The sequence below is a fragment of the Crotalus tigris genome, unplaced genomic scaffold (genome assembly GCF_016545835.1).
Source record: "Crotalus tigris isolate CLP2741 ecotype Arizona unplaced genomic scaffold, ASM1654583v1 scf7180000024293.1627790, whole genome shotgun sequence".
NCBI classification, from domain to species: Eukaryota; Metazoa; Chordata; class Lepidosauria; order Squamata; family Viperidae; genus Crotalus; species Crotalus tigris.
In genome coordinates, this window is record NW_024100466.1 from 1,439,359 (window position 1) to 1,466,604 (window position 27,246).

General features: G+C 43.7%; 1 protein-coding gene across 2 annotated transcripts; it reads left to right on the forward strand.

Moving 5' to 3' along the window:
- PROM2 (prominin 2) lies at positions 1 to 27,204 on the forward strand. 2 transcript variants are annotated; one of them, XM_039324145.1, is made up of 23 exons: positions 1 to 607; positions 4,971 to 5,020; positions 5,976 to 6,178; positions 7,712 to 7,832; positions 9,051 to 9,114; positions 9,362 to 9,451; positions 11,035 to 11,234; positions 11,441 to 11,515; positions 11,612 to 11,675; positions 12,876 to 13,035; positions 13,850 to 14,002; positions 14,221 to 14,344; positions 14,515 to 14,606; positions 16,547 to 16,631; positions 18,176 to 18,322; positions 19,031 to 19,102; positions 19,222 to 19,314; positions 19,596 to 19,649; positions 21,404 to 21,484; positions 23,290 to 23,358; positions 23,819 to 23,908; positions 24,271 to 24,377; positions 25,897 to 27,204. In XM_039324145.1, the coding sequence occupies exons 1-23, from the start codon at positions 379 to 381 to the stop codon at positions 25,958 to 25,960; spliced, it is 2,487 nt and encodes an 828-aa protein (XP_039180079.1). In that variant the 5' UTR covers positions 1 to 378; the 3' UTR covers positions 25,961 to 27,204. The 2 variants fall into 2 exon arrangements, with proteins under 2 accessions (XP_039180079.1, XP_039180080.1); XM_039324146.1 differs by having other exon boundaries at positions 533 to 607; positions 4,971 to 5,028.
- Positions 27,205 to 27,246: the final 42 nt, after the last annotated feature.

Consider the following 27,246-nt stretch of genomic DNA (forward strand, 5'->3'; position numbering starts at 1 on the left):
AGCTGGAAAGCAACACGGGCCCTGTCATCAGGAGGCACCAAACCTGTCCGGCCGGTTTTTGTGTCTTCCACCGCCCCCCACACCTTCCCCACGCTTCTTTGGAAGTGGAAGTGGTTCAGCAGGAGGTAGACTTGCGTAGCTGAAGGTGGAGAAGCACCCATCAGAAGTGGTCCCAAGTGCTCTTCTTGCTGTCTTCTCCTGGGCAAGCTGGACTTGGGACCTGGAAGAAGATCTACAGGGCTAGAAAAGGTGGTTCCCCTGGTTGGGAGGAAGGAAGAAAAGGCCTTGCTGTCCCCAGGGTCCTCTACTTTGCTAGAGTATCTGGGACGAGGCCCACTTGTGAAACGAAGCTAGTCTTGGACCCTGCTGGAGTCTGGAATGGGACATGTGGTCCTCGTCTTCCTGGCCCTTGCCTTTGTCCACCGAGATTCGGTCCACTCCCAGCAATGCTCTGCAGGAGGAAACCCTCTCTTGATCCTCCAGTTTGCCAGTGTGGGTGCTGATCAGCACATTCCTACTCAACACCAAGCTCCAGGACCTCTGGATCCCCTCTATCACCTTGTCCACCATTACCTGGATGTGGTCCAACAGAACCCTTTCCCCACAGGTAAGTCATTCTTCTTGTTGACAAGTTTGGTACGAGTGCTCTGAATTGGGGGGGAAATGAACATGATTGCGTGCTCTCGGGAGCAGTTTAATGAGCAGAATTGGGTCAGTGAAACTTTTCATGGCAGGAGATAAACATTTGCCACCTACTAGGACTTGGGGATTGCAGATCTGAAAAGCACAAGATCGCTGCTTCTTCTCTGCTGGGGAGGTGACGGGCCAGAATGCAGAGAAGAGCAACCAAAGTGATCAGGGCTCTGCGGACTAAATCTTACGATAAGTGCTTAAGGGAACTGGGTATGTCCAGCCTATCAAAGAGAAGGACTAGGGGTGACTTGACGGCTGTCTTCCAGTGCTTGAGGGGCTGCCACAGAGAAGAGGAGGTTGACTTATTCTCCAAAGCGCCTGAGGGCAGGAGAAGCAGCAATGGGTGGAAGCTCATTAAAGAGACATCCAACTTAGAACTAAGGAGAAATTTCCTGGTAGTGAGGACAATGAATCATTGGAACAGCTTCCTTCCAGAAATTGTGGGTGCTTCAACACTGGATGTTTTCACAAAGTGATTGGACAGCAATTTGTCTGGAATGGTATAGGGTCTCCTGCCTTAGGTGGGGGGTGTTGGACTAGAAGACCTCCAAAGTCCCTTCCATGATTCTAAGAATGTATCTACAAAGCTTTTGAGAAGCAATTTCTGTGGACACCTTCTTGATCAATTCCAGTTTGTTAGCCAGTTCCTCCCATACCTTAGAGAAGAGCATTCTAGACCCATCCCTTCCCCAACTGGTTTTTACATTGCATTATCTTGCTGACTTATAATTTACCAACTAAGCCACGTATTCCTGAGTTCATTTGTTGTGCTGAGTAAAATCTTATACATCACATTAAGGCTGGGTGCAATGTGAGAATTCTTTATCAGAGTTGTTTCCAAGATTTCCTTCCAAACCCCCAAAGTGATATTTGTATTCCCTCAAAATACAAGCATACTGTAGACTTCATTAGGGGATTTTTCCCCTAGGAATCAGTGGGAAGACTTTAACGCATTTAAATGTAGTTAAATGTCCTTCGGTCCTACTTCCTAGTGCTTATTAACCAATGTTCACTTCTTGGTTTTGAGACAGGACAGAGTTATGTGTGCAATTATATTCAAGTACATATTATAAATTAATATTGCAAGTACAGTATTTAATGATATATATTTTTGTCATACGTAAGCTAGCAGCTTCTAATGATAGACTTGGCAAGATAGAAACATGTTACTTAATGAAACATTTCAGAATATTTAAAAATAATATTATGTTCCCAAACAATTTGGGAAATATGTTATACTTGCACATCTAAAAGTTTTGCAACATTTTGTTACGAGGACAGAGCATAAGTTGTTAAATAATTCAGTTTGATTTTTTTTTTTTGAAGAATTGCGGGAAAGAAAAGTTGTACCTGTATTGTACATATATATCCGTATTATACAAAAACAAATTAGCTAATTACTGAATTTCATTCTCTTTCAATATACCCAACAATACGGGACTGAGGGACCATGAAAATGGATAGCTTGGGAGCACCACCATAATAAGTGATCTAAGGTATTCATTTAACAGGGGTTTTCACTGGCTTTTCAGGATAAAATAAAATCCAGCAAAAGATACTTTTAAATGCAAATAATTGGCATATCAAAGCAATGAAATGGGCATGGATAATCTTTAGAAACTAGAAAGTGTGCCAATCACAGCAATGATGCCAAATTGACAGGTGAATGTTTCTGGGCTCTTCCTGGTCTCCCACCCCAGGTTCCCAGGGGTGCTGCTATGGTACCCCCCTCTGCCACATAACTTTTGGAAGACTTCCTAAAGCCGGAGGAGAGCCCAGAAGTGAACTGACCCTGGGATGAACTGAAGGCAGCATTGCCTCCACAAAAGAAAGACCCCTGGAGGTGAAGGAGAGCAACCTATGAGTAAGGTCTCAGTTGGAGGGACCTCTGAAGTCCTCAAAGACGGTAATCTGATGAGCGGGAGAGGACCTGGCTGCTCAGGTTGCCTAGCTGTGATAAGTATCTTAGGTCATTAACTCTAGCAATAATTGCTTTCCGCCACTCAGTCTGATCCTGCTCATTTCCTTATTGCAGCCTTACTTAAGAGTAGAACTTGCACAAGGGCTCCACGGAGGCTGGGGAGAAGCCCAGTACCCTACCCCAAACTCCATTGCCACTTCCACTCACAGTTACAAGAGAAGAGGGGCCTCTCTTTGCTTTTAAAATAGTCTTGTCCCAAAAGAAAGAGCTATCAAGTTTGCTCTTGGGGACCCCTAAGAGACTGCCCTTGCCTTCCTCCCACCAAGCTAATCCTTGGCTCCTCTCCCGAACAGGAAACAGAGGAGGAAACATTCACACTGAGATTCTGTGTCAAGCGTGTGTTAATGAAGGGATGAGGAACTGTACTATAGTACATTCATTGTGATGCACATAAAAACGGGAGGGCTTCAGCTGCAGAGTACAGATGTCACATTGGCTTGTTGTTCACTTCTCTGACTATTGTGGATGCTTTGCCGATCATTGTGTGGGGAGGACAATGTCATCACCTGCCCCTGTCCAGAGAACCTGAGATGTAATCTCAACAGGTGCAACAGATCTGCAGAGAGGAAGCTTGCGCACAAACATAAAAATGGGCAGGGCTTGTATTTCATGGTGTGGTCACCATCTTGACCTTGTTTGACCCCCCCTCTCCAGGCACAAGCAGAGACTCTAGCATTCAGTGGGAACTTAGGCCCAAAGGAACGGAAATGAACCTCTAGGATCCTTTGCACATGGAAGCTTTCTATTTCATTGGATTTCTTTTCTTGTTTGAAAAGTTACTCGAAAAGAGAGCCAAATAAGCATCGAAGGAGATCTCCAGAGGCATGTTGGGACTTGTGGCTCACCCTTCCCTGTTCATTCTTTCCTCTCCACCTGGAAACATCTGCAAATATTTAATGCCATCTCGGGTGCCGAATAGAGAGCAATTTCTGCACTAGGAGGCAGAGTTACATTCCGACTTTTGCGGCTCCTGGGCACTTTTGTGATCATGGGGCCTCCTTTCCGAAAAATAGTAGCATTAGAAGTTATATTTTGGTAGGATTTTCAGTGCAGTGTTTGTATTTTGCAAAGACAAGGGAAGAGGGAATAGGACAATAAACAGCAGATTATATGTATTATGCTGCAACAGTGATCAGTTGTGGCCATTTCCTTGTGATTCCTGTTACATATCCTCAAAGTTACTACATTTTAGAACGTAAGCTGCACTTTACAGATTACAAATAAGATCATGCGTTGAATGTTCAGATTTTGTATATTTCCTGCCTCTTTCCTTTAATAAAAAGGCATGGTAATAAAATAAAGACTTTTCAAAAGGCATGGAAATATATATTTTGTAAAAGGCAAGGAAATAAAGATTCCTTAAATCTATATACTACTAAAACTCTGTTTGATTCAGCGATTGATAAAATTGGCAGGTAGAGGGTAACCATGATTAAAACAAGATACTCAAATGGGCTAGCTTGTGTTTAGAATTATAGAATGCTACAGTTGGAAGGGACCTTGGAGGTCCTCTAGTCCAACCCCCTGTTCAAGGCCGGAGTCCTTATACAATCCCAGGCAACTGTTTGTCCAGTCTGTTTTTGAAAATCTTCAGTTATGGAGCACCCACAACTCCAGGAGGCAAGCTGTTCCATTGATTAATTGCTCTGCCAGAAAATTCCTCCTTAGTTTTAGGTTGGAAGTGTCTTCAATGATCTTCCACCATTACTTTTTGTTCTGCCCTCAGGTGCTTTGGAGAATAGGTTGACGCCTCCCCTCTGTGGCAGCCCCTTAAGCACTGGATGTCTTTCTCTTCGATCGATCGGCTAGACATACAGACCCCCCTCAACCCTTCATCGTATGATTTAGCCTCCAGAGCTCTTATCCTCTTTGTTTCTCTTCACGGTGCACTTTCTAGGGTCTCACGATCTTGTTTGGATCGTGGTGACTAGAAAATAAAAAAGATCCTGAGACCCTAGAAAGTGCACCGTGAAGAGAAACAAAGATGATAAGAGCTCTGGAGGTTAAATCATATGATGAAACTTAAGAAGGGACCCAGCTCCTGGCTGTCTAGGGCTGCAAGGGACCCTAAGAGGTCTCCTAGTCAAACCACCTGCTCAAGGCAGGAGTTCTTATACCATCCCATCAAAATCTTTGTCCAGTCTTTTCTTGAAGATCTCCATTGAAGGAACACCCACAACTCTGGGAGAGAAGCTGTTTCATCGGTTAATTGTTCTCAACTGTCAGGAAATTGCTCCATAGTTCTTTAATATTTCTGCAAAAAAAATAAAAAAAATAAAATTGTTTTATTCCACAGAGCTGTTGAAGGATGTCCTGAATGAGCCACCAACTGCTACAACTTCTGAGGTGAAAAAGTGAGCTGTTTCTTCAGGGGTCTGTGTTAGCTGTCACAACTCAGCATCTATAACAATCCTCCCTCATCACTCAAAGTGCTGGGTTGCAATTCCCAAAATCCCTGGCCAGATGTTTAGAAATTCTGCAAGATAAATGCTCGGCGCACCTGGGAATCTCCCTATTTGACTGAGAATTTTATTTGTACAAAATGTCTTGTTCTTGAGTGCTAGGAAATATATGAATAGGAAATATCTGACAGTATTGATATTTGGTAAGGATTTAGCATTAGTAATGGGTGCGACAGCAAAAGATTTTGATGAAAGCGGAATGATTTTTTTTTTTAGATTTTTAGATTTATATTTTTCAGATATTTTTATACAAGATGGTGAACATACCTAATACTTCTTTCTCCTCCTCTTTTTCTCAACTAACAACCCTGTGAGTTGGGTTGAGTTAAGACTGAGAGCTGACCTAAAGTCATCCAGCTGACTTTCAGGCCTAAGGCAGGGCTAGAACTCACAGTCTCCTGGTGATTGGCCCAAAATCACCCAGCTGGCTTTCAAGCCCAATGTGGGATTTGAACTCATGGTCGCCCAGTTTTCAATCTTAACTACTTAACTTAACTACTACGCCAAACTGGCGATTACATTTAAATTAGATAAAGAGATCTTCTGATCATAGTGATGCTTTTGTTCCTTGGAAGAAGTCATCAGAGGAGCTCTCAGTCTCCTGGTTTCTTGGGCACCAAGGCCTGGAATCAACCCTCAATTCTATTTAATTCTATTTAATACGTTAACAAAATGCAAAGCATCCGTGCCTCCATTTTCTCTACTCAGCCCCTTCATGATGGACCGTTTGCAGTTAACAAAAGATGGGATGTGATTTTAGATTCACAGTATTAAATGGGGAGAAGAGCAAGATAAATCATTCTCTGAAGATTATTGTTTTCATTTTCCTTGCTTCTTAGATCCTTCGATACCAGGCAGGATATGTTGTTTGTGTTGCAATTGCAATTCTCTACTTTGTGATGGTACCCCTGGTCGGACTGAGCCTTTGCTGCTTCCAGAAAAACCAACACTACGGTGGACGGATCAAGGCCTATCGCCGCTCTCTGCTCTGCCAGCGGAATCTTCTCATGATCTGTCTGCTCCTCACCACCCTCCTCATCCTGTGAGTGAGGAGCTGAGCCAGATCCGTGATGGCGTTTTGTTGTCCCCAAACAGATGCAGGGGCCGGGAAGGACAGGAAGGTGAAGCAGCACATGAATCCGACAGAGATGCTGAAGCTGTAAATTCAACGCTAAGAAATGCTGTTCTGAATGCAGCAGAGACAAGCATAATAGCCATCATGGTCTCAAGCCCGGCAACTTTAGACATGTGGACTTCAGCTCCAAGAATTCCTTAGCCAGCATAAGTAACTCATGCCGGCAAACATACCTAATCCTCCTTTTTCTTCCTATTTTCCTCTCCCAATTTCACTTCTGTTTTCCTGCCTAGAATAGTCCCACATTGAGATAAATTTAGCAAATAAATAAATAACAAATAAACAACAAATCTGTGGGCTGAGAGAGAGTAACCAATCCAGGCAATTTTCATGCCTAAGGCAGGACTAAAACTCATTGTCTCCTGCTCTCTAGGCCAGCGTCTCAATCTTATACCGAAGTTGTAGTCCACATGTCTAAAGGTCATCGAATTTGAGAAGCCAGATCTGAGAGGGATCTAAAGGGCAGTGGTTAGAATACAGTATTGCAGGCCGACTGCCAGCAGTTTGATTCTGATGGGCTCAAGGTTGACTCAGCCTTCCAGCCTTCTGAGGTCGGTAAAAGGAGGACCCAGATTGTTAGGGGCAAGAGGCTGACTCTGTAAGCAGCTTAGAGAGGGCTGTAAAGCACTGTGAAGCTGTATATAACTTTAAGTGCTAGTGCTGTTGCTATCTAGGTGCCCTTAGAGGATAATCACTTAAGTATGAGCCAGCAACATGTTGTACCTGCCAGCAAAGCCAATGCAGTCCCAGGCTGCATCAACAGAGAGATAGAAATAAGATCATACGAAGTGTTAATCTTGATAGTTAGGCCACATTTGGAATACTCCAAGGTCCCTTCCAGCCCTAGAATGCTTTGATTCTAAGCAATGGTGGATGTATTCAACCTAGTCATGGTCACAGGATCCCAACTTGGACTTATAGCTCCAGAGTCCTTAAGCTTCAACTTGGCAGCCTATCAGTTCTCACTCTTTGCAACTTTGCTTGATAGCAACCTCTGTCTTTAAGGGCTACAGGTCAAAGACTGGAGCTACAGAGTCTCAAAGACTAAACAGGGTTTGGTCTGATCTGAATCGAAGTTCAGATTTTCCTTTTTTGGAACTTTCAGCTGTAGATGTTATGGCCTTTTGAAGACCAAGAGCGCCACGTAAGCATGGGTCTATCACCTGCTTAAGAAACCAAGATACCCCAAAAGCAAAATATGTACATATGTTAAAAATACAGTATGGATAATGATGCCAATTCAGCACCCCTGTCCTGGACCATCTCTGATAGATGGCCAACCAGCCTCTGTTTATAGACCTCTGACTCTGGGCCTGTGGTTTAATGGCTGCACCAGTTTCCAGGCAAGAGAATTTAGAGGAGTATCTAGTCTTGATTTTCTTCTCCTAAGTAAAACCAGTCCTCTATTTCCTGCAATGTCTATGTGCCATTTTCCACCAGGGGGTGCGTTATCTGTGCTTTTGCTGCCAATCAGAAGGTAAAAGAGGAAGTGGACCCTGGTGCCCGAGACGCGCTCAACACCCTGAGGACGTTGAGGAACCATCTGAATGGGATTCCTCGAGTGAGTTGACTCTGAACAACCCAGAGGAGCAATCGGTTCAAGGACACAGCACATCAAGATGGTGGCTTTTTTCATCACGTCAAAAACCGGCAGAGCTTTGACAGCCACTGCAAATTTGATGGCCCCGTGTTTCTGAGATCTTTGAGAAAACCCATTTTTAGATCATTCTAAGTTTGGGGATCCAGAAGGGAAGCTCGTTTGTGCCACAAAGCTTCAGTGCTGTGTTTGAGCATCTCCCTCGACACTTATTCCCAGCGTCACACGGTCACCATGGCAACGCCTTCGCTTGGCCATGTTTTCCAGGCTGCAAACCCCTGGCAGCTGCAAAGCAGGGCGGCGGGGGGGGGGTCAGAACTGAGCCTCATTATGCCAACAGCCCTTTCAATTTCTGCTGCAAGAGTTTTGTTGCACAAAGGGAGGCTTTGAGAGGGGGAGAATGGGGGGAGGAGGGGGACCAGGAGCTGCCCCCTTCTCTTCCTCAAAGTCAGGATAGGCTGCCTCTGGGCCCTGGAGCTCCCCTTCTACCTCCCAGTTCCCCATCTCAAAATAACTGGGGGGGGCAAGGCTGCAGAAGGGGGGGCTGTTTTTCAACCTTGGCAAACTTCAAGATGTGTGGAGTTCAACTCCCAGAATTCTCTAGCCAGTACAGGTAGTCCTTGATTTACAACCCAGTTGAGCCCAAAACTTCAGTTGTTAAGTGAGACCTTTGTTTTTGCCCCATTTTACGACCTTTCTTGCCAGAGTTCCTCACTGAATCACAACAGGTATATTAAGTGAATCTGGCTTCCCCACTGACTTTACTTGCCAGACGGTCAAAAAAGATGATCACGTGACCCCAGGATACTACAACCGTCCTAAATAGAAGCCAATTGCCAAATGGCTGAATTCTGATCACGTGACCATGCGATCACAAGTCACTTTTTTCAGTGCCCTTATAACTTTGAATGGTCACTAAATGAATTGTTGCAAGTTGAGGACTACCTGTATGTTTTTGAGAGCAAGATCCAAAATTAGCTAACAACCTTGCTGTAGGTTAAATATCCAAGTCTGAAATCTTTACACAATTCTCCCAGTTTGGGGGAACATCAGGCCAAGTGGTGTTTTGCAAAAAGCCAAAACAAAAAGCCCCAATGCAGAGTCACCGGGCTGGGGCTGATCCCAGCCCTTCTGCCTTTCCTTTGGCTGCTGACAATTGGTTTTCCTCTCCTTCTGCCACAGGGACTTCGGCTGACGGTGGAACAGTTTAGAGTCCCCCAGAGGCAAATTCTTAGTGACCTGAACAGTAAGTCTCCTTCTCGTCTGCTTCAGATTCTCCGTGAGAGATTTTGCACCAATTCAGCCTTTGTGCTTTTAGGTCTGTTGCATAAATGATTCAAAATGATGCTCATTATGTAGTGCCTAATTCAGTAGCTGCATGATACAATTGGAGATGAGTTAGGGGTACGCAACTCCTGTCCCAATGGGGGGACGGGTGGGAGATGCATTTTCTCCCCTGGGGATTTCACCAGAGGTGGCATTGTGCCTTGCAGATATTAGCTGGAACATCGGCAGCACCATCCACTTTCTGCTCAAGGAAATGGTGTATTCTGCTATGGCTGCCATTAAGAGCAGAGTGCAAGGTAAGAAAGTCTTTCCTTCTGCTTTTGGCTTTTTCTTCTCTCTTTTTCTTAAGGCAACACAGTCTTCGGTGATAACTATAATGGGCAGAAGAAACAACCTTGAGGAACAAGAAAGGGAATCACAAAAGTAGATAAGAGAAATCGGAGTCCTGGATAGAAATGTAATTTGAGAAAGTAACTCAGAGTTTACTCCCCCTTGTTCTCACAAATAAGAAGTGAGATAATTATATTAATAATAATAATTCATAGAAGTGGAATTAATCTTTATGATTTCTAGCCTGGTCTCCCCTGGAGGGCTGATGGCAACTTAGGTTAGTGCAATGCCTCTGACTGGAATGGGATGAACAGGTCCTTAGTGTGGAACTCTGGGAGTTGTAGTTCGACATACCTGGTGAGCATCAGACCAGGGAAAGCAGGTCTGGGTTGGCCATACCAGGGTTCACTCACGGCAGCTCTTTCAGCTACCCTACTTGATAGGGACACATCCCAATTTGCATGGTTAACAGTGGAATATTTTCAGAAAAGACAATTAAAGGGCTGGATCAACTTCTAATGGGAAAACATTGCAACATCTTGGGTACCTCTTGGGGTGAAGGTGGATAAAAGGAGACATTATATAGGGGCAGAGAGCACTTTCTCTTCTGTCTCATTTGCAACTTGGGGGCATTCATTAAAACTCTAAAGAGAGATTCCAGACAGATAAATGAAAGGACAGCTCGGAGTTAAGCTAGGGAGTTTGCTACCTCAGATGTGACGATAGCCTGGTGTGACCTCGGCAGTAGCTATTAGTCTGGATCAGGGCTGCATATTATCTACTAAATCAAAGGGCCGTGCAAGGAGTGCCAGCTGTCAGGAGGGCAAGATTTCGCCTTTCCCCTGCTCTTTTAAGGCATTCTCTTCTGCGCCCTGGGCCAGAGAGATCCAAAAGGGAGTAAAAATGTCAAAGTGGCAGCTGTAGCCATGCCCTTAAAGCTCAGCCCTTTGGGAGTTCCTTTGATGCAGACATTGTGAGCAGCGCCACTGTTTCTCCATGGATTTTGTAAACCTTGTTGTATAATGGCCATAATTCCAGCTCATGGTAGCAAATTCCAGAGCGAGCTACAAACAGCAGAGTTTTTAGAAGGAAAAACTAGAGCAGGTAGTCCTTGATTTACACCATTCATTTACTGGCTGTTCGCAGTTACAATGGCATTGACAAAAAGGGACTTATGACCATTTTCAAATGACCGTTGCAGCATCCCCGTGGTCACGTGATCAAAATTCAGATGCTTGGCAACTGGCTATTATTTATGACGGTTGCCATGTCCCAGGGTCTTGTGATGACCTTTTGCGACCTTCTGACAAGCAGTGTCAATGGGGAAGCCAGATTTAATGAACAAGTATGTTACTAATTTAACAACTTCAATGATTCACTTAACAACTGTGACCAGAAATGGGGCAAAACTCGCTTAAGAACTGTCTTGCTTAGAAGCAGAACATTTGGGCTCAGTTGTGAATGTAGTTAGTTTGCTAGTGTGGAATGTGTTACGGCTTTGCCCAAAAACATCAGGACCTCCCATCTATGGATGACCTTTCTCTTTAAGACCTAGAGAGCTCTCTGCACCACTTACACGTGATCCACAGAACTGTCCAGGCCCTGATCCAGGATCAGGAGGAGCTGGCGTCAGTGCTGAAGGATCAGAAGCAAAGTCTTACTTCTCTCCTGGAAGATCCGCATTGCACGTACTGCATGGGGGCCCTCAGCAGAGTTCAAAATCTGAAGCTGGGGGCTGACTTCCAAAAGGTAAGCCAATCCAGATCTTGACTGCACCCGAATGGAAATGGCGCATCAGTCCCAATCTTCCTTGGAAAAATTAGCCGGTTAAGAAACATGCTTCTGATGTGAAGTGGGCCTTGTTGTACTGTACAACAAGATATAAATCGGTTGGCATAAAGATTAATCCCTTGGATTCCAGGGATTCATCTTTTACAAATCATTTCTTTCTTCAGGTGCCTTCTGTTGAAAAAGTTTTGAAAAATTTGCATGGTCTGCCTCGGACAAATTTCTCTGAAATGATTCACAAAGTAAGTGAAGAAGGATTCTTGAAGGAATCTCCTTTTTAGCAAAACGCATGTTTGTCTCCAGTTTCATTGTTAAAAATATGATTTTTATGTTTCTAGGCCTATAGCAGTTTCAATGCAATTCCACAGTTTACGGTAATGAAAATGGATAAAGTTGTTCAAGGTAAGTGACATTTTTCCAGGAAAACATGACCTGGATTCACACAATGGCATCCGGAGGATATCAAAAAAGTCAAGTTGGTGGCCAGGAACACACAATTTGAATTATTCTTATAACTATTTGTTAAATTTTACTTCCTACCTTGCCTTGGGGCTACTCTAGGTGGCTTACAATAATAAAAAGGAAGAAAATGAAAGGAGTGTAAACAGAACAGAAATAAATAATAAAACAATAAAATAATCAAAAAGGAATACAATGAGAATAATGCTTCAGTATGAATCCCCTCCCTTTTCTGCCGTACATTGCACTGCATGTAAAAAAGGCAGGGTTGTTTTTTGTAGTTGTGTTTGTTCACCTGATATTTCTAATATGAACAGAGGCAGCCAGGGAATCCTCATTTAGCACCCACAACTGGGACCAGCAATTTGATTATTAAGCGATCGCGAACTAAAAGTGCAACTGTGCTTACGGTCTTCCTTTATTCTTTCCTTTGTTTTATAGACCTGCAAAGGTCATAAATGCAAAGATTGATTGCAAAATTACTTTTTCATCACTGCCACAACTGTGAACAGTCACTAAACCAAGCAGTTGCTAAATGAGGATTACCTATACTGTTACATCTGATGGAGTACTAATTTTACTAGATTTTACTAATCCGGGTGAAATGTTAATATACTATATATTGCTAGTCCATGTATGATATGCCATACGAAAAATAAATAATTATAATGGAGCACCATTTGGGCCAGAGAATTAGATTAATAACCAGGATGGGACCAACATCTGATTTCTGTGCTGGAGCCCACACAAAGCCAACATAGTGGGATAACCGGTGGACATCCCTATCCCAGTCCACCCTCAGCTACAGAAATCCACCTAGTGACTTGGACCCAGGCTTAATTTTCCAGCCTAACAATCTCATGGGATTATGGTCCAGGATTTAAAACTGAAGGAATGGAGCGCTGCGTATGTTGCCTTGAGCTTCTGGAGAAAGGATTGGAGAAATATCTAGCTCCTAAGTAAATCAGATAGAAAAACTCAACAATGTTGATCATAACTGTAAGTGCTTGGTGGATCCTCTGGCGATCATGATTGGACTGTGAAAATGATGTAAGATCTTCCTTGGATATGTTTTGGCATGAGGACCATGATGACACTTGCATAGTGGATGTCATTGATGGTAACCCTTCGCTTTCCCGGCAGAGCTGAAGAAGGACATTGAGAAAGTTGCCCAAAAGGTCCAGTTTGTTGCAGATGACTTCCCCATCTCCGATCACACCCGTCCCATGAATGATGCCTTGGCGAAAGCAGAGAATATTAGCCGCCCTTTCCTGAAGGAGGTGAAGCATTTTGAGAGATACAGGTAAAACAGAGAGGTGGGCAGAGCAGATACTTGGCAAATATTCATCAGGTAGCCCGCTAAGAAACCCCCCACACACCTTACATTTGAGGGGACCGAGAACTCTAGTGAATGATGTGGTAATATAATATGGGCAGAGCTCAGTGCACATTTGACCGGCCTGGACAAAGAACTTCCTTACAGAAACCATAATAAAGGTGGGATACAAATAAATAAATTATTGGACCAGGACTTTGGGCACTGCAAAAATGGTGTTGGAGTATCAAGCTAGTCATCTCTGACCTAGGAGAAGACTCAAGATTGAGAAAGTCGTCAAGAGAACTTGTAGGAGGACCCACTGCTGATGCAGAGTTTGTACATGAAAATCTTTCATTGACTACAGCCATTCCAAATACTTTTATATATGCACAAATATTTTGATTGATTTATTATGTGCCATCAAGTAGCTTTTAACTCCTAGCAACCCCATAGGCAGATTTTCTGTCCCTAACCTGACCTTTCAACATTGTACCAATTGCCAATATAACTGAGTACAAATGTTAGCTTTGGGTAGCCAGACGGAGGAAGGCAGGAGAGTCAAAAGAGTGAAGTTGGTGGCTTCAACTGTGGGCCACAGATGCCATCTAGAGTTTGTTCTTTTTACACAAACACCATGGATGCCACGTCTGTAAAACACCCCTTGCACTTCTCCACCCAATTTAAACATTTCTAATTGAACTGAAATAGTATACCACATTTCTGTTGGATAGGTTAAGAACTGACTTAGAGCCTCAAGTTGTCTCCTTCTGATTCCCCACACCTTTTTTGTCTTTGCCAGGTGGCTTGCAGGTATAATAGCATGCACAATTACCCTACTGATTGTCTTCTGTAATGTTCTGGGCCTTTCCTTTGGCACTTACGGATTGGTTGCGCGAGAGGATCCCAGCGACTACGAGATCCGGGCTGAAGCTGGGGCCAAATTTCTCATCACGTAAGAATTCTTGGATGTCATCTCTAGCAATAAAGGAGCAAAATAAGAAGGACAGAATGTGGCTATTTCTAGGTACCTGCATCTAAGCAGAGGCGTCAAATGCTTCCCTGTGGTCAACCTGGCTTCCAGGTTCTTTGGAAGGAGCAGCAATGTAGCTGGGAAAACAGGATGGTGACTTTTCTCCCCTCCCCGACATATGTTTGTCCATCTAATTACAGAGGTGTCACCTTCAGCTTCCTCTTCTCCTGGATTCTGATTCTCTTGGTTGCTGGTACCTTTCTGATTGGGGGAAACATCCAAACGTTGGTGTGCAAACCTTGGGCCAGTCAAGAGATTTACAGAGTGAGTTCATTTGCAAAAAAACGAGCAAGTGTGCTTAGGGGTTGTTGATGAAAAGGCCTTATTTTAATGGAGCCTTGCTGTTGTTCATGTTATTGATGTTGAGACTCTGGAAAAAGGGTAGAAAAGAACAACCGAGATGATTAGGGTGCACAATTATTTTTATTATTCAGTTCATCGACACTCCTGGCAACCTTCCGCCTTCCATGAATGTCTCTCAATACCTTGGCTTAAAGCAGAATCTCAACCTCATGTCTGCATATCAGTGAGTATCCCCTTTTCCGAGGGCATCCTTTTGCTAGAGAGTTGGACTAGCTGGCTCCCGCCAGGCCATCACCTCAAAAGGATGGCCAACATCTTGAGCCAGCCATAGGATTGCAGAGTGCACAAGAACAGAGTTGAAAGGGAACTTGGAGGTCTTCTATCCAATCCCTAGCTGGAAATCCTCTACCATTTCATGAAGTGGCTGTCTAGTCTCTTCTTAAAAGGAAGAGTACCCACAGCTTCTGGAGGCAAGCCACTGGTGAATTGTTCTCAGTGTTAAGAAATTTCTTCTTAGTTCTACGTTGCCTCTCCCTTTGGTTTGTTTCCATCCATTGCTTCTCATCCTGGTCTCGTGTGCTTTGGGGAATAGGTTGACTCCTCTTCTCTGTGGCAGCCCCTCAAGTATTGGAAGACTGCTTTCATGTCATCCCTAATCCTAGTTCAAGATAGCCAAACAGGCAAAGGAGGACAAGGACCATTGGAAAGGAGGAGAAGGGAGGGAAAGAGGGAGGCGCCGCTTCACTTTATTGGCACCTGCAACAAAAATTACAGTGAAAAACTGCAAAAAATGTACTTAGGGCTAAATGGATAGAAGTTACTTTTCCAAGCATCTGAAAAGCTGGCTTTTTAATACAAGCTGGTTAGGAGGCAAAGACCTGCAGAATGGAACTAATTAAGATCTGGACAATTTCAGGCAGCAGCTGAGGGTGATAATCAGCTAATTAAAACCACAGAGCAGAGCCTGTTAACTTGAAGCTAGCATGTTTTAGGGACACCCTGTAATGCAGAGAAAAGCCGCTCGGGAAGATACATATATTTATTATGAATCTATCCATGAAAGACAAAGAGAAGGAAGGAAGGAAGGAAGGAAGGAAGGAAGGAAGGAAGGAAGGAAGGAAGGAAGGAAGGAAGGAAGGAAGGAAGGAAGGACAAAAAATGTAAAAAACCATATGACTGACTTTTAACTTTGTTTTCTTTAACTTTGTTTTCTTAAAAACTGGAAGTTTTTAAGAGACTAGACAGCCACTTGGGTCGCCTTCTTGAGCAGTGGGTTGACTAGAACAGAGGTCCCAACCTTTCAGGCACCTGGGACCGGTGCCATGGAGAAAGTTTTTTCTGCAGACCGGAGGTGGTGTAGTTTTGAATACTGCCTGTATCCCGAGAATGGAGCTTTGCTTGTTTGTGCGGCCCGCTTGTTGGCATCCTGCAGACCGGTGCCGGTCCACGGACCAGGGGTTGGGGATCCCTGGACTAGAAGACCTCCAGGGTCCCTTCCAACTCTGTTATTCTATTCTATTTAATATACTACAGATAGTCCTCAACTTATGACCACAACTGAGCCCAAAATGTATGTTGCTAATGAGAAATTTGTTAAGTGAATGTTGTGGTTTTTCTTGTCGCATTTGCTAAATGAATCAGTGTGGTTGTTAAATTAGTAACACCATCATTAAACGAGTCTGGCTTCCTCCTCGACTCTGCTTGTCAGAAGGTCACAAAAGGAGGTGACACGACCCCTGGACACCGCCACCGTCCTTTCATGCTAGTTGCCCAGCCTCCGAATGTAAATCACGTGACCGGGGGAATGCTGCAACAGCCATAAGTGTGAAAAACTGTTGTAAGCCACTTTTTTCCAGTGCTGTTGTAACTTCAAACAGTCACTAAATGAACGGTTATAAGTCGAGGCCTACCCGCATTACAATCTATTGTCCCAACAATACTTGATTTTAAAGCTCTGCCTGCCCGATGGAGGAAACGAAGCCCAACAGGAAGGCAGGTTCTTCGCCCACTGTCTGGTAATCCTAACTGGCAAAGCCCAACGTTAGGAAGGAGGGAGGCTGGTAGGTGTGAGTCAACACTTATCTAGACATCTTGCATAAAGCAGGCGGTGGTGGGAGGTTGCGAGCTGGGGGCTGGCTTAAATTTCTTCCCGTCTCCTTATAGGCAGTGCAAGAATGGCGCAGGCCTCTGGGAAGTTTTGCAACTGAAGGAGCAGTACAGCCTCAGCGAGCATCTCAGCGTTGCCAAGGTAACGAGCCTCTGACGCATCCTTGGTTGCCCCCTTTTGCAAAGCCAAGCTCGATTCCCCTGGGATCCTTCAGGAGGATCCTGGGAGACCAAAGCTCACTTCAGTCCTCGGCTTCCAGAGGATCTCAAGATCTTCCTATCAATATGGGAAGAAAACCACTGAATTCATCCTCCTGGTCTCTCAAAACAGGCAATACAATTCAGGGGTAGTCAACCTTGGCTCTTTTATGACTTGCGGACTTCAACTCCCAGAATTCCTGAGCCAGCTATGCTGAGGGGAAAGGGAGAGGTTTCCAAACTGGCTCAGGAATTCTGGGAGTTGAAGTCTACGAGTCATAAAAGAGCCAAGGTTGACTACCCCTGCAATACATTAAGTATGCTCCAGGCTGGCAGGACTGTTCCAGTAGTTTCCTCTGTTGAGTCAGCTGAAAACAGAGTCAGAGAATCTGTTTTGCAATATCAGCTGGGATGGAGCTTGAGTTTAGGCAACATTCCTCTTCACAATATTTAAATATAGTCAGTGGAGTGGGGGTGGGGGGGGGAGAGCATCGGCCTAACTACCTTTTTGGTAAACTCCAAAAGCTCACAACCTTATTTGTGGGAACTTTTGCACTCTTAAAGAATATTGGTCACATTTCCTTGGAGAATTCATTCAGTCTTTATTATTGAAGAATTGCCGATGATTAATTTGCTCTCCCCACAAAAAAAGGGGGGGGGGATTTAAATAGAACCTTTTCCTGTTCCGTGCACAGGCGTTCAGGATCACTGAGGCTCGTGTTCTGAATCGTAGGTACACAACATCAGATTATGTGGAGGGTTGTACAGTCTTTTTCTTTATAAAATGTAAAGTTTAAAAAACCTTTGCCCCGAGACATAATTTTATGTGGCTGAAAGTCTGTCTGGAAGATGCAGTTCTACTCTTTCAAAGTTTGTTTTTGAGGCAGAATTGTCCACAGAAGGGGGTCACAAAAGTCAGAATGGCAGCCACAACTGTGCAATCTAAACCCTGCTCTTTTTCAATGGGTATAATAACAACAACAATAAAAACAACAACAACAATAATAATAATGATGATGATGATGTTGGAAGGGACCTTGGAGGTCATCTAGTCCAACCCCCTGCTTAAAATGGGATGGAGCCTTAATTCTTGATTGTAGTCACCATTTTGACTTTTTTGACCACTTTCCTAGAGACACTCCAGCTTGGGGAAGATAAGAGGCATCTATTCTCTTTATTATTTTTTTCCTCCCCAGAGAAAAAAATAAATTGAAAAAGCAGTAAAAACACACCATAGTGCTATTTCAAGCAGGAGGAAATGATTTTATAGCCCGTCTGATCATTTTCCAGCCACATTTTCGGCCTGTGGAAGCCTGAAGGCCAAGTGAGAATGGGGGGTCCCAGCACTGACTGAAAATTGGGCAGCTCATAAATTCAGAAAAATGAATACATTTATTAAGAGAATAAAACAATTAAAAATAAATTAAACTTAATTAAAATTTACATTAAATAATCGCCCTAAAACAAGCAGTCTTTGTTTCCTCCCAGTACACAACAGAGTTTCAGGAACGTCTCCGTGACGTCAACCTCCACTTTGAAGATATTGTTTTGTTAAATGCCAAGGGAAGGCAGGACTTGGAGACCTTCAGAAAGAGCCAGGTGGACCTGATCAACTATGCTGACTTCACAGCAGAGGTGAGTCTATAACTGGGGAAAGAAAGAGATGTCCTCACTCTAAGCCTATGGAGATCCTCGATCATCCAGGCCATGGCTGTCCCAAAAGTGCTTTTCCAAAAAGGCAACTGGACTTTCTTGGTTAGAAAAGTCCAGTTAGGAAGTCCAGTTGCCTTTTGAAAAAACACCTTTGGGATGTCCTGGACTCCCATTTCTGTCCACAGCTACAAATGCAGAGGTTAGTATGTAGAAGTCACTACCCTTTGAGGTAGTCCAGACAAGACCCTCAGGCCATGATTACTAACTCCACCTTTATTGTCAGGTTACAGTAACAGCATGTAAGCATGCGGGAAAGTAAAAAGCATTCCATGTTTTGCTGTATGCTCTGTGCTGGGGCATGATGTCATGCTGGCCACATGACTGTGAAAACATCTCCAGACAATGCTGGCTCTTTGACTTAAGAAACGGAGATGAGCACCACCTCCTAAAGTTGATCACGGTTAGGAGGATATAATCCACAGGCACACCTTATAGTAACAGAAGCTCCTCTCCCATCCCCCACCTTTACCTTCCAGAGAACTAGGGAGGGTCCCATCTGAGACACTTTCGACACCTCCATTCCTTCTGCAGACTGAGACTCCTTCTGTCTGACTGTTGTCTTGGCTACTTATTTCCTCCTCCCAAGGATATTCTCACAGCCCACTAAGTGGCTAATTATTTCTCTTGCAGATGCGCAACCCTGTGGTGAGGACCAATGTTGAAGGATTGGCGGTAGATCTTGAAAGGTTGAGTAACGTTCAGGTGGGGAAACCAAAAGATTTGGATGGCCATTTATAAGGAGGGAAGCAGGTCACCAAAGTCTTTCTCAAAGTCCCATCCTCACTTCCCAGCCAACCCAGAGATGTTGATGTTTCCTGCAGAGCGACAGAACTCTGGCAGAACAATTGGTTGAGGAAGCCCTGAAGCTCAGAAGAATCCAGAACCAAATGGTCCTCCCAATAGAGACCCTTGTGGTAAGTCTTCAGAGAAGCACACCAAGGAACCTCCATTTGAAATTCAGCAAGACAGCTCCTAGTTTTTCATTATTCATGGAAATATTTTGAACACGGTAGAGGAACCTTCTCCAATATGTTGCCCTCTAGATGGGGCTCATTCTGGTTAGGAATTCTGCAAGGTACAGTCTGAACAGGGGGCTCAAAGCTAGTGCTTCTGGTTCTATTTGAATGGAGGAGGAAGCATGTGATTAATGTTTCATGAGACCAAATTAATTTGTTTTATTTCATTCTGTTTATAGGCGCAACTGAAAGAAAGTCTCCAGTTTTTAGCAACCATGTCACCTAGCTTCCAGGTATTGTTATTATAGGTGAAATAATTTCAGGGGTGCAATATCTATCTATCTATCTATCTATCTATCTATCTATCTATCTATCTATCTATCTATCTATCTATCTATACATCCATCCATCCATCCATCCATCCATCTATCCCACCTTTCCTTAGCAACAGAAATTTGGGGCTCAATTGCCATCGTAAGTCGAGGACTACCTCTACAGTGCTTCTGCATTAGCCCTTCTACAGCTATCTCATCTATGAAAATTCTGTTTTCTGCATCAAATATGGACCAGAAGTCCTGTTTAGCCCAATGTAAAATCTGCATTTAAGAAGAGATGTTGCTTTCATTCTGCTCTGCAGACTGAACTAATCATTGAAGGATATTTCACCTCTTGCCTATTACGGGGGTAATGAATGCAGATTCCAGCAGAAATGTCTTGCACAATTAAAGATTAAGCAGATTGCTTGCTTTTGTGGGCAATCAGGACAACCAGCTGGGCCATAATTACAGACAAGCGGAAAACACCTTGTTATCAAACAGAGGAACCAGTTACTCCTTTCCATAAATGTAAAACGCCTTATGCATTTTCTACCCAGAACATTTCCATTTGAACAATGGAAGGCGACTGATTGTGCATGCAAAAAATAAATTAAATAAGCACACGCATTAATATTCTGGTTGGCAACACACACTCGTGGGCACCTGGACACGCATAGCAACTCCAGATGCTGCCTATGGTGTGCTACAATAGATTCTTATAATTTTGTGCTAAGTGCCTAAAACATTGGTTTGGCTGCAGCATCCTTCTGCAGATAAATGATTGTGACCATGGCGTCAACTCGGGCAGTCATATTGATCAACACCAGCTCTTCCTCAGTGAGTTGAATTCCAATAAGGCCATGATTTTGAGAGATGGCCCAACATATCTGGAAGATCCCACCTCTGACAAATGAAGGCAAATATAAGTGTTCCAGGAAAATGTTGCAAGATCCAGTCTGGGTGGGTCAACAGCCCATCCATGGAGAGAGAGAAGTTCCCCAAGGATGGGCTCCAGCACAAGTCTGGAAGCTTGGAAGACGAAATCTCTGCTCCCAGTGACTGACCCAGATTGGATCCCACCTCTGCCCCATCATGCCCTCTTTCTCTAGAGGAAGCGTTGGAGGACAATCAACCAAAGGGTTCCTGGCAACTTTGCTTCTTTGCTGAGTCGAGTGTCGGGAAAGGTCTATTTGGTTTTTCTTGCCTAAATGTAGAACCTTACTTTTTTCACCAATGAAGTTCATTTTGTTAGATAGCGCCCAATGTTCAAGTCTGTCAAAATCCTTCTGTATCTTAAGCCTGTCTTCTGGAGTGTTGGCTATTCCTGCCAGCTTGGTGTCGTCTGCAAATTTTATGAGTTTTCTCATCTATTTCCTCATCCAAATCATTGATGAAGATGTTCAAGAGTACTGGGCCTAAAACAGAGCCTTGGGGTACACCACTGCATACTTCCCTCTATGTAGGTGCAGTTCCACTAAAGATTATATGCTGAGTGCGGTTAGTCAGCCTTCTCCTTCTTCTCCTCCTCCCTTCTCCTCCACTTTCTGCTCCTCTTCCTCCTTTCTTAACCTTCTAGTGGTGTCCACCAGCCCTGCAGTAGATGACAGAGTGGAGGAGTTCAGTGCAAACTTGCCATATTCAGAGGTCCTTACATCCTTTGATTGCAGCAGGAGCTCTCCTGGCTCCCTTGAGGGCTAAATAACTTGCTTTTTCTTCCTGCCTCTCCCCAGGCCCAATTCAACAATACCGAGTCCCAGATCACCTCTGTGGAGGCCATTCTCCCCTTACAGACCCAGAAGATCCTCAGACAGGTGAGGTAGAAGAAAGCAGGTAAACTCAAAAGGTTGTTCCCAAGAGTGTGGCTATTTGAGGAGTAATGGCACAGCATCAGATGCCCCCTGTTGCTCTTGAAATACTCTACTAGACTTGTCTTCCTCTATCATAATTCTGGAGGAGCCTTTCCCAAGCTGATGTCCTCCAGATATGCTAGGAGAGCACATCTGGAGGGAAGCAAATTGAAGGCATCTGCTTTAGAGAACACACACACACAGAGAGAGAGAGACAGAACTGGACCATGCAGCTGTAATTGCATATGTTAATTGACCTGGATTATGCAAGATGCTGGATACATCGAGAGGTGCATATTAATAATAAAACAGAGGAAAAGCCTGTTCATGAACAATTCTGGGCCACCCAGCGGCCCATCATGGCAAAGAGAATTATGGCTGAACTAGGCATTATTTCTGATCCAACTTTGGGGTTCCTCTGTTGTCCTTCATCCCTTCCCACAAAACTCACCCTCTGAAACAAGAAATTCAAGGAAGGTGGGGCTGGGAAGAACAAAGCAGGGCGGAGATGCAAAGGGAAGGAGGAAAGTGGGAAGGCTGACAGGAAGGAGTGGCGTTCATGAACACCCTGGGAAGGTGGAAGATCAAAAGAGCTATATTCCTTTTACTAAGTTAGTCTAGAAGCAGAAATTGCAAAGAATCATAGAATCAAAGGGCTGGGAGGGACTTTGGAGGTCTTCTAGTCCAACCTCCTGCTTGAGCAGGAGACTCTGTACCATTCTGGACAAATGGTCATCCAATCTTTTCTTGAAGACCTCCAGCGATGGAACACCCACAACTCCAAGAAGCAAGCTGTCCCATTGATTAATCGTTCTCACGGCTTCCCCCAAATTCCTATAGTTTCCATCCTTCAACCATTTCATCCCTGTTAGTAAGAATTAAGTCCGCTATCGCTCTCCCTCTAGTTCCCACCTCCACTCTTTGTATGACAAAGTTGTCAGCTAGGCACCTCAGGAAACTGCTTGATCTCCCACTCGCTGCAGAGTTTAGTATTACTGATATTATTGCATTTTTCTTTGCCCAAATTCTAACAAAGTTACTGCTATGCTAATCAAACAGTTGTGTAGCAAGATATATAACTGAGGGCAGTTAAAGGTAGACCTGCTGCAATCACTTTATTTCAAAGTGTTCAAATTCATATCTCTCACTCAACAACCATGAATAGGGGAATTCTGGGAACTGAAGTCCATACATCTTAAAATTGCTGAGGTTGAGAAAGTGGTGCCTAAGAATTGTAATAAGGATCTTCTATGACACCTTTTTCTGGTTTGTATTGTTTTATTATTGTCTTTTTTGTTTTTTTTTTCTGGAAATAAAGTAAAAGTTTTACTGAAGAAATAACGATCTTTCTTGAAGTCCATCAGCTACTCAGTAGAGGTTTCCTGTTGGAAAATTCAAGAAAACGATCTGCCCATAGCTGTTCTAAATTCATGAACTGATTATACTGATTAGAGGTTGGATCATCCAGAACTAAAATTTGCTTGCTGGATCTTGCTGCTTGTCCAAACCTTGAACTGGGCACTGTGGTCCTATAAAAGTAGACAGACGACCCAGATTTAAAATATGGCTATTCATAGAACCATAGATAATAGACTGCTGCTAGTTGGTCTATCTGCAGAAAAAACATTTGCATATTTTTGTTGATGGATATTGTCCTTGGTTTAGAAGACAGTTTTATCAAGAAGGGGAGAAATTGCAGGAGAAAATGGGCTTCTCTGACAAATTCTTTTACAAACTCTGCTTTTAACTCAATTTTCCTTTTGCTTCAGGAGTTGGACTGCTTTGTAAGGAAAGAGTTGGGATACATCTCCCAGTACCTGGACTGGATGAGGACCACGGTGAGGACTAGCTTCCCTTACAGTACTCAGATGCCCCTGGGTCAGCAGATCCTGATGTCGCTCAGAGTGATGGTGGTCTCTGGATGGTCAGGCACAGTTGGCTGATGATGACAGTGATTACACACAAGTTCCCATGTTGTTTGCTTGGACAAAGTATGGATGTTTTCTTCTGAGAAGTTTCCCATCCAAAGCAATTTCCAAGTGTGTAGACTTCAAATCCCAGAATTGCACAGCCACCATGACTATGGATGAGAATTCCGGGGTTTGAAGCCCACACTCTTGGACGTTGCCAAAGTTCCTAAGTTGCTAAAGTGTTTGAGCCTTGCTGAAGAGGATCCAGCCTCCAATCAACGCTCCTTGTGGGGCCAGAGATCTTGATGGAACATTGTGGCTCCAGACTCTGAGCAAAGTCGATGTGCAAATCAGCAATAACAACAAATATTCCCTTGTTTTGTTCCAGCTGACTGAGGATGTTGCTTCCTGCCAGCCTTTTTCCACCGCGCTGGACAATGGCTGGGTGATCTTGTGCAATCGCATCGTGGATCCTTGGGTAAACCTAATTCAGCAACGCTGGCTGAGGAATTTTGGGAGATGAAGTTCACAAGTCATGAAAGGGCCAAGTTTGAAGACCCCTGACCTAATTCTATCTACTTTGTGCTTTATTTTCTCATTGTTTGACTCTTTCTTCCTTTCTTTTTCTTAAAAAATGTTTAATCAAAACAGAGTTAAATGGGATGGGTGGATGGGACTTTGATGGTGCTGTTGTGGCCCCTTTCTTGACTTTGGGGACCCCTGAAGTCCCCTTCAGAGGACACAGACTATATACCAGAGACAGAGGATTTTCCCTCAATGCCAGGGGAAAGAGACCCCCCCCCCTATACTTTGTTGATGTATGCCTTTCCTTTCCTCCAGAATGCCTTTTGGTTCAGCTTGGGAGGGTGCGCCTTCTTCCTTCTTTGTGGTATGTTTTTCGCCCTCAAGATGATGAAGCATTTTCGACCAATTCGGCACAAATTAGTGTAAGTGGCATTACTGTAAAAGATGGCATGCAGATGGTTCTTCACATTATTGTTCTTGCTATGATTATGGTTTGTCTCACAGTCCAGACTGGATTTGGCATTTTATTCACCTATTGAATCGTTCGCAAGGATCTGGGATAGGCGGACGTGAAGGTTTGATGGGGTTAAAGGTACAGTATTGTCGCAGGATGGAAGCTGTTTTGAGTAAAGCTGTCTTTTGCAATTGACTGAGGGTGACTTTGTCAATGCCCAGGGTGCTCACGTGGTGCTCCAGTTCTTTGGGATTGCAACCAAGGCACCTATCACTATTGATATTTCCTTTGTTTTCTTTTACCACAGTGGTTCTAATTCTATTTACAGGCCTTATTTCGTGATTTTCTCCAGTTTTTTCCCTTCTGTTCTGTTGTCTCCAGGTACTGCCACATCCACTATCCAAACATTTTTTTTTGTCTTTCTTATCAGCAGTTGTTAAATCTGGAGTGTTAGGTGCCTGCCTGTTTGAATCCTAAAGTCTGAGAGACTGTATCATTTTTATTTTCTATTACTTTGTCTATTTTGTGGTCCCATCAGTTCTTGCTTGCAGGCAAATGCTATTTCTTGCAGATATTATTATTATTATTACTAATATGGACTCTTTTTCTAGACCACCCTTCATTCCTAGATCAGCATCAACTTATCAGGGACGATCGTACAATGGGGAAAAAATGCAAAAGCTGCAGCAATAAAAGCTGTATTTTTTTTAAATCAAGCCTAGCTCTAGTCTAACCAACACACAGTTATCTGAACAGCTTCATTGCTTTCAAAACGACTGCCAAAATGCCTTAACTTTCTCTCTTGAAAAATTCTGCCCCCTCAAAAAGATTGGGAAGGTTGGGAAGACTCCAGGACCTTTCTCTGTCGTCTTTGGGGACCACCAAATTGAGTCTCCTCAGAAGTAGGAGCCCCCTTCCTAGGAACAGCTCAACTCCCATTATCAAGCTAAACTCCCACCCTGTTGAGCTTCAGGACTGGAGAAAATCTGGCATTGCCCATTTTTTTAGCTATCAGGTTCCAGAGTCTGAAAAAAAATAAATTGAGCCCCCCAAGACCCTGTCTTACTCTGTATTAGTTTTGGATAGTTCCTTTTTCATTCCTGTAAGCCACCCAGAGTCATGCAGTTGAGATGGGAGGTGATCTAAATCAAGCTAACGAATAAAGAAGGCACCCAGACTCACCTTACCAGGGAGAGAGGGGGCACATCAGTTTAAGAAATGAATTAAAAATAAATACCCCAGTCATTCTTCTAGCCTTGAACGACTTCCCACTCAGTGGGGTCCATGGGGCATAGTCAAAAAAGCCAAGGGAACAGCCACAATGCTGCAACTGAAGCTTTGCTTACTTTGGACGGGCGTGATAACATCCATGTGCCATGCACGGTGGCACTGTTATGGCTGCAGTTTTGACTTTTTTGTCACAGCGTGCGGACAGCCCTGTTTCCTAAGAAAATAATAGAATTTGCTTTCTCTTCTGCTCTGTTTAGTTCTACTGGATCAGATGAAACGTTTTCCTTCCACATCCCACGAGTCACGTCTCTGCGACTGTAAACCTCCACCCCCCCCCACCCCCGCCCCAGGATGACCACCTGCTGAGGGGGCCCGAGGGTTGCTACTCGCAGGAGGTGCTCTTCGCTCCATCTTCCCAAAAGCATCCTCCTTCCAGAACTGCAGAACTGTCAGCGCGCTGAGGACAGGACTGTTTCCAGGAGAGCTTTGCCAACCTCCACCTCCCAATGACCCTTGCTGAAATTGGAAAAAAAAGTTTCTGGTTAACGATGCTCCAAACACATGTTGAAACTGAAGTTGGAATGGCCCCAAGATTTGTAAAAACAAAAAACAAAAAAACCTGGCTATTGGGACCTAAATGCTACTCATCTCCCAGCACCATTATGTTTTGTTTTTTTTAAATTGATACAGGAAGTCCTTGACTTACAACCACAACTGAGCCCAAAATTTCTGTTTCTAAGCAAGAGAGTTATGTGAATTTGCCCCATTTTACGTCCTTTCTTTCCACAATTGTTAAGTGACCCCTCACTTGCAGGAGAGTGAGTAAAATTGTGGATGATGACCATTCTGATCCAGTTCCTCCTGGTTTGGATGCACTCCTGAGTAAATCCAGGTTTTATGTGGCAGGATTAGAACGATCAACAGGACAGGGGAGGCATCTCAAATTACTAAAAGCTCTTTAGGCACCTAGCAGGCCTTTTCTTTTAAGAGGTGAAGTGTCCCCAGAGGGTCTCCAAGTTGTAATTGCAGGGAGATAGGGCTGCCCAAATCAGGAAGAGTCATCAGTGACATCCAACTTGTTCTGTTCAGCTGAAAGCAGTTTGAGACTTTAGGGATGCAATTTATTTCTGAAACTCTGAGCGGAAGAGTCAGAGCTAGTCTTGTTACTGCAGGGAACAAGCTTTCTCTCTGCCGTGACCTCACTCCTAGGCGGGAGAGGAATTAGATAAATTTGCTCCAAGTGCAAACATATAACTGATTATATTCCCAGACTGGCACCCAAATTGAAAATAGAACAGTCATTTAAAATGTGCAGCCCTCCAAATATTGCAATGCGCTCTCTCAATAATCTATTTTAAAAGCGTATCGGGGAAAGTGTGTATATTCACAGATCTGATGTGTTACGAGTTATTGCAATATGGAAAATAATTTGCAAAAACTGTATGTTAAACAATCTTGCAGAGAAAGAAACATATATTTGAAGAAATATATATCAAACTGGAGGCAGGTTGGGGGCAAAAAGAACTGGATATGGCTGCAAAAATTAAAAAACGAGATAAAATGAGCTACTTTGACTTCTATTTTCATCTTCATGTCGGTTGATCTTT

What these genes read in the sequence shown, in the direction of transcription:
- PROM2 (XM_039324145.1), top strand. Translation starts at nt 379, where the DNA reads ATGGGACATGTGGTCCTCGTCTTCCTGGCCCTTGCCTTTGTCCACCGA. An exon ending in ACAGAACCCTTTCCCCACAG is followed by an intron (nt 608 to 4,970) that starts GTAAGTCATTCT and finishes TTTATTCCACAG; the next exon opens with AGCTGTTGAAGGATGTCCTG. An exon ending in CCAGTCAAGAGATTTACAGA is followed by an intron (nt 14,345 to 14,514) that starts GTGAGTTCATTT and finishes TTTATTATTCAG; the next exon opens with TTCATCGACACTCCTGGCAA.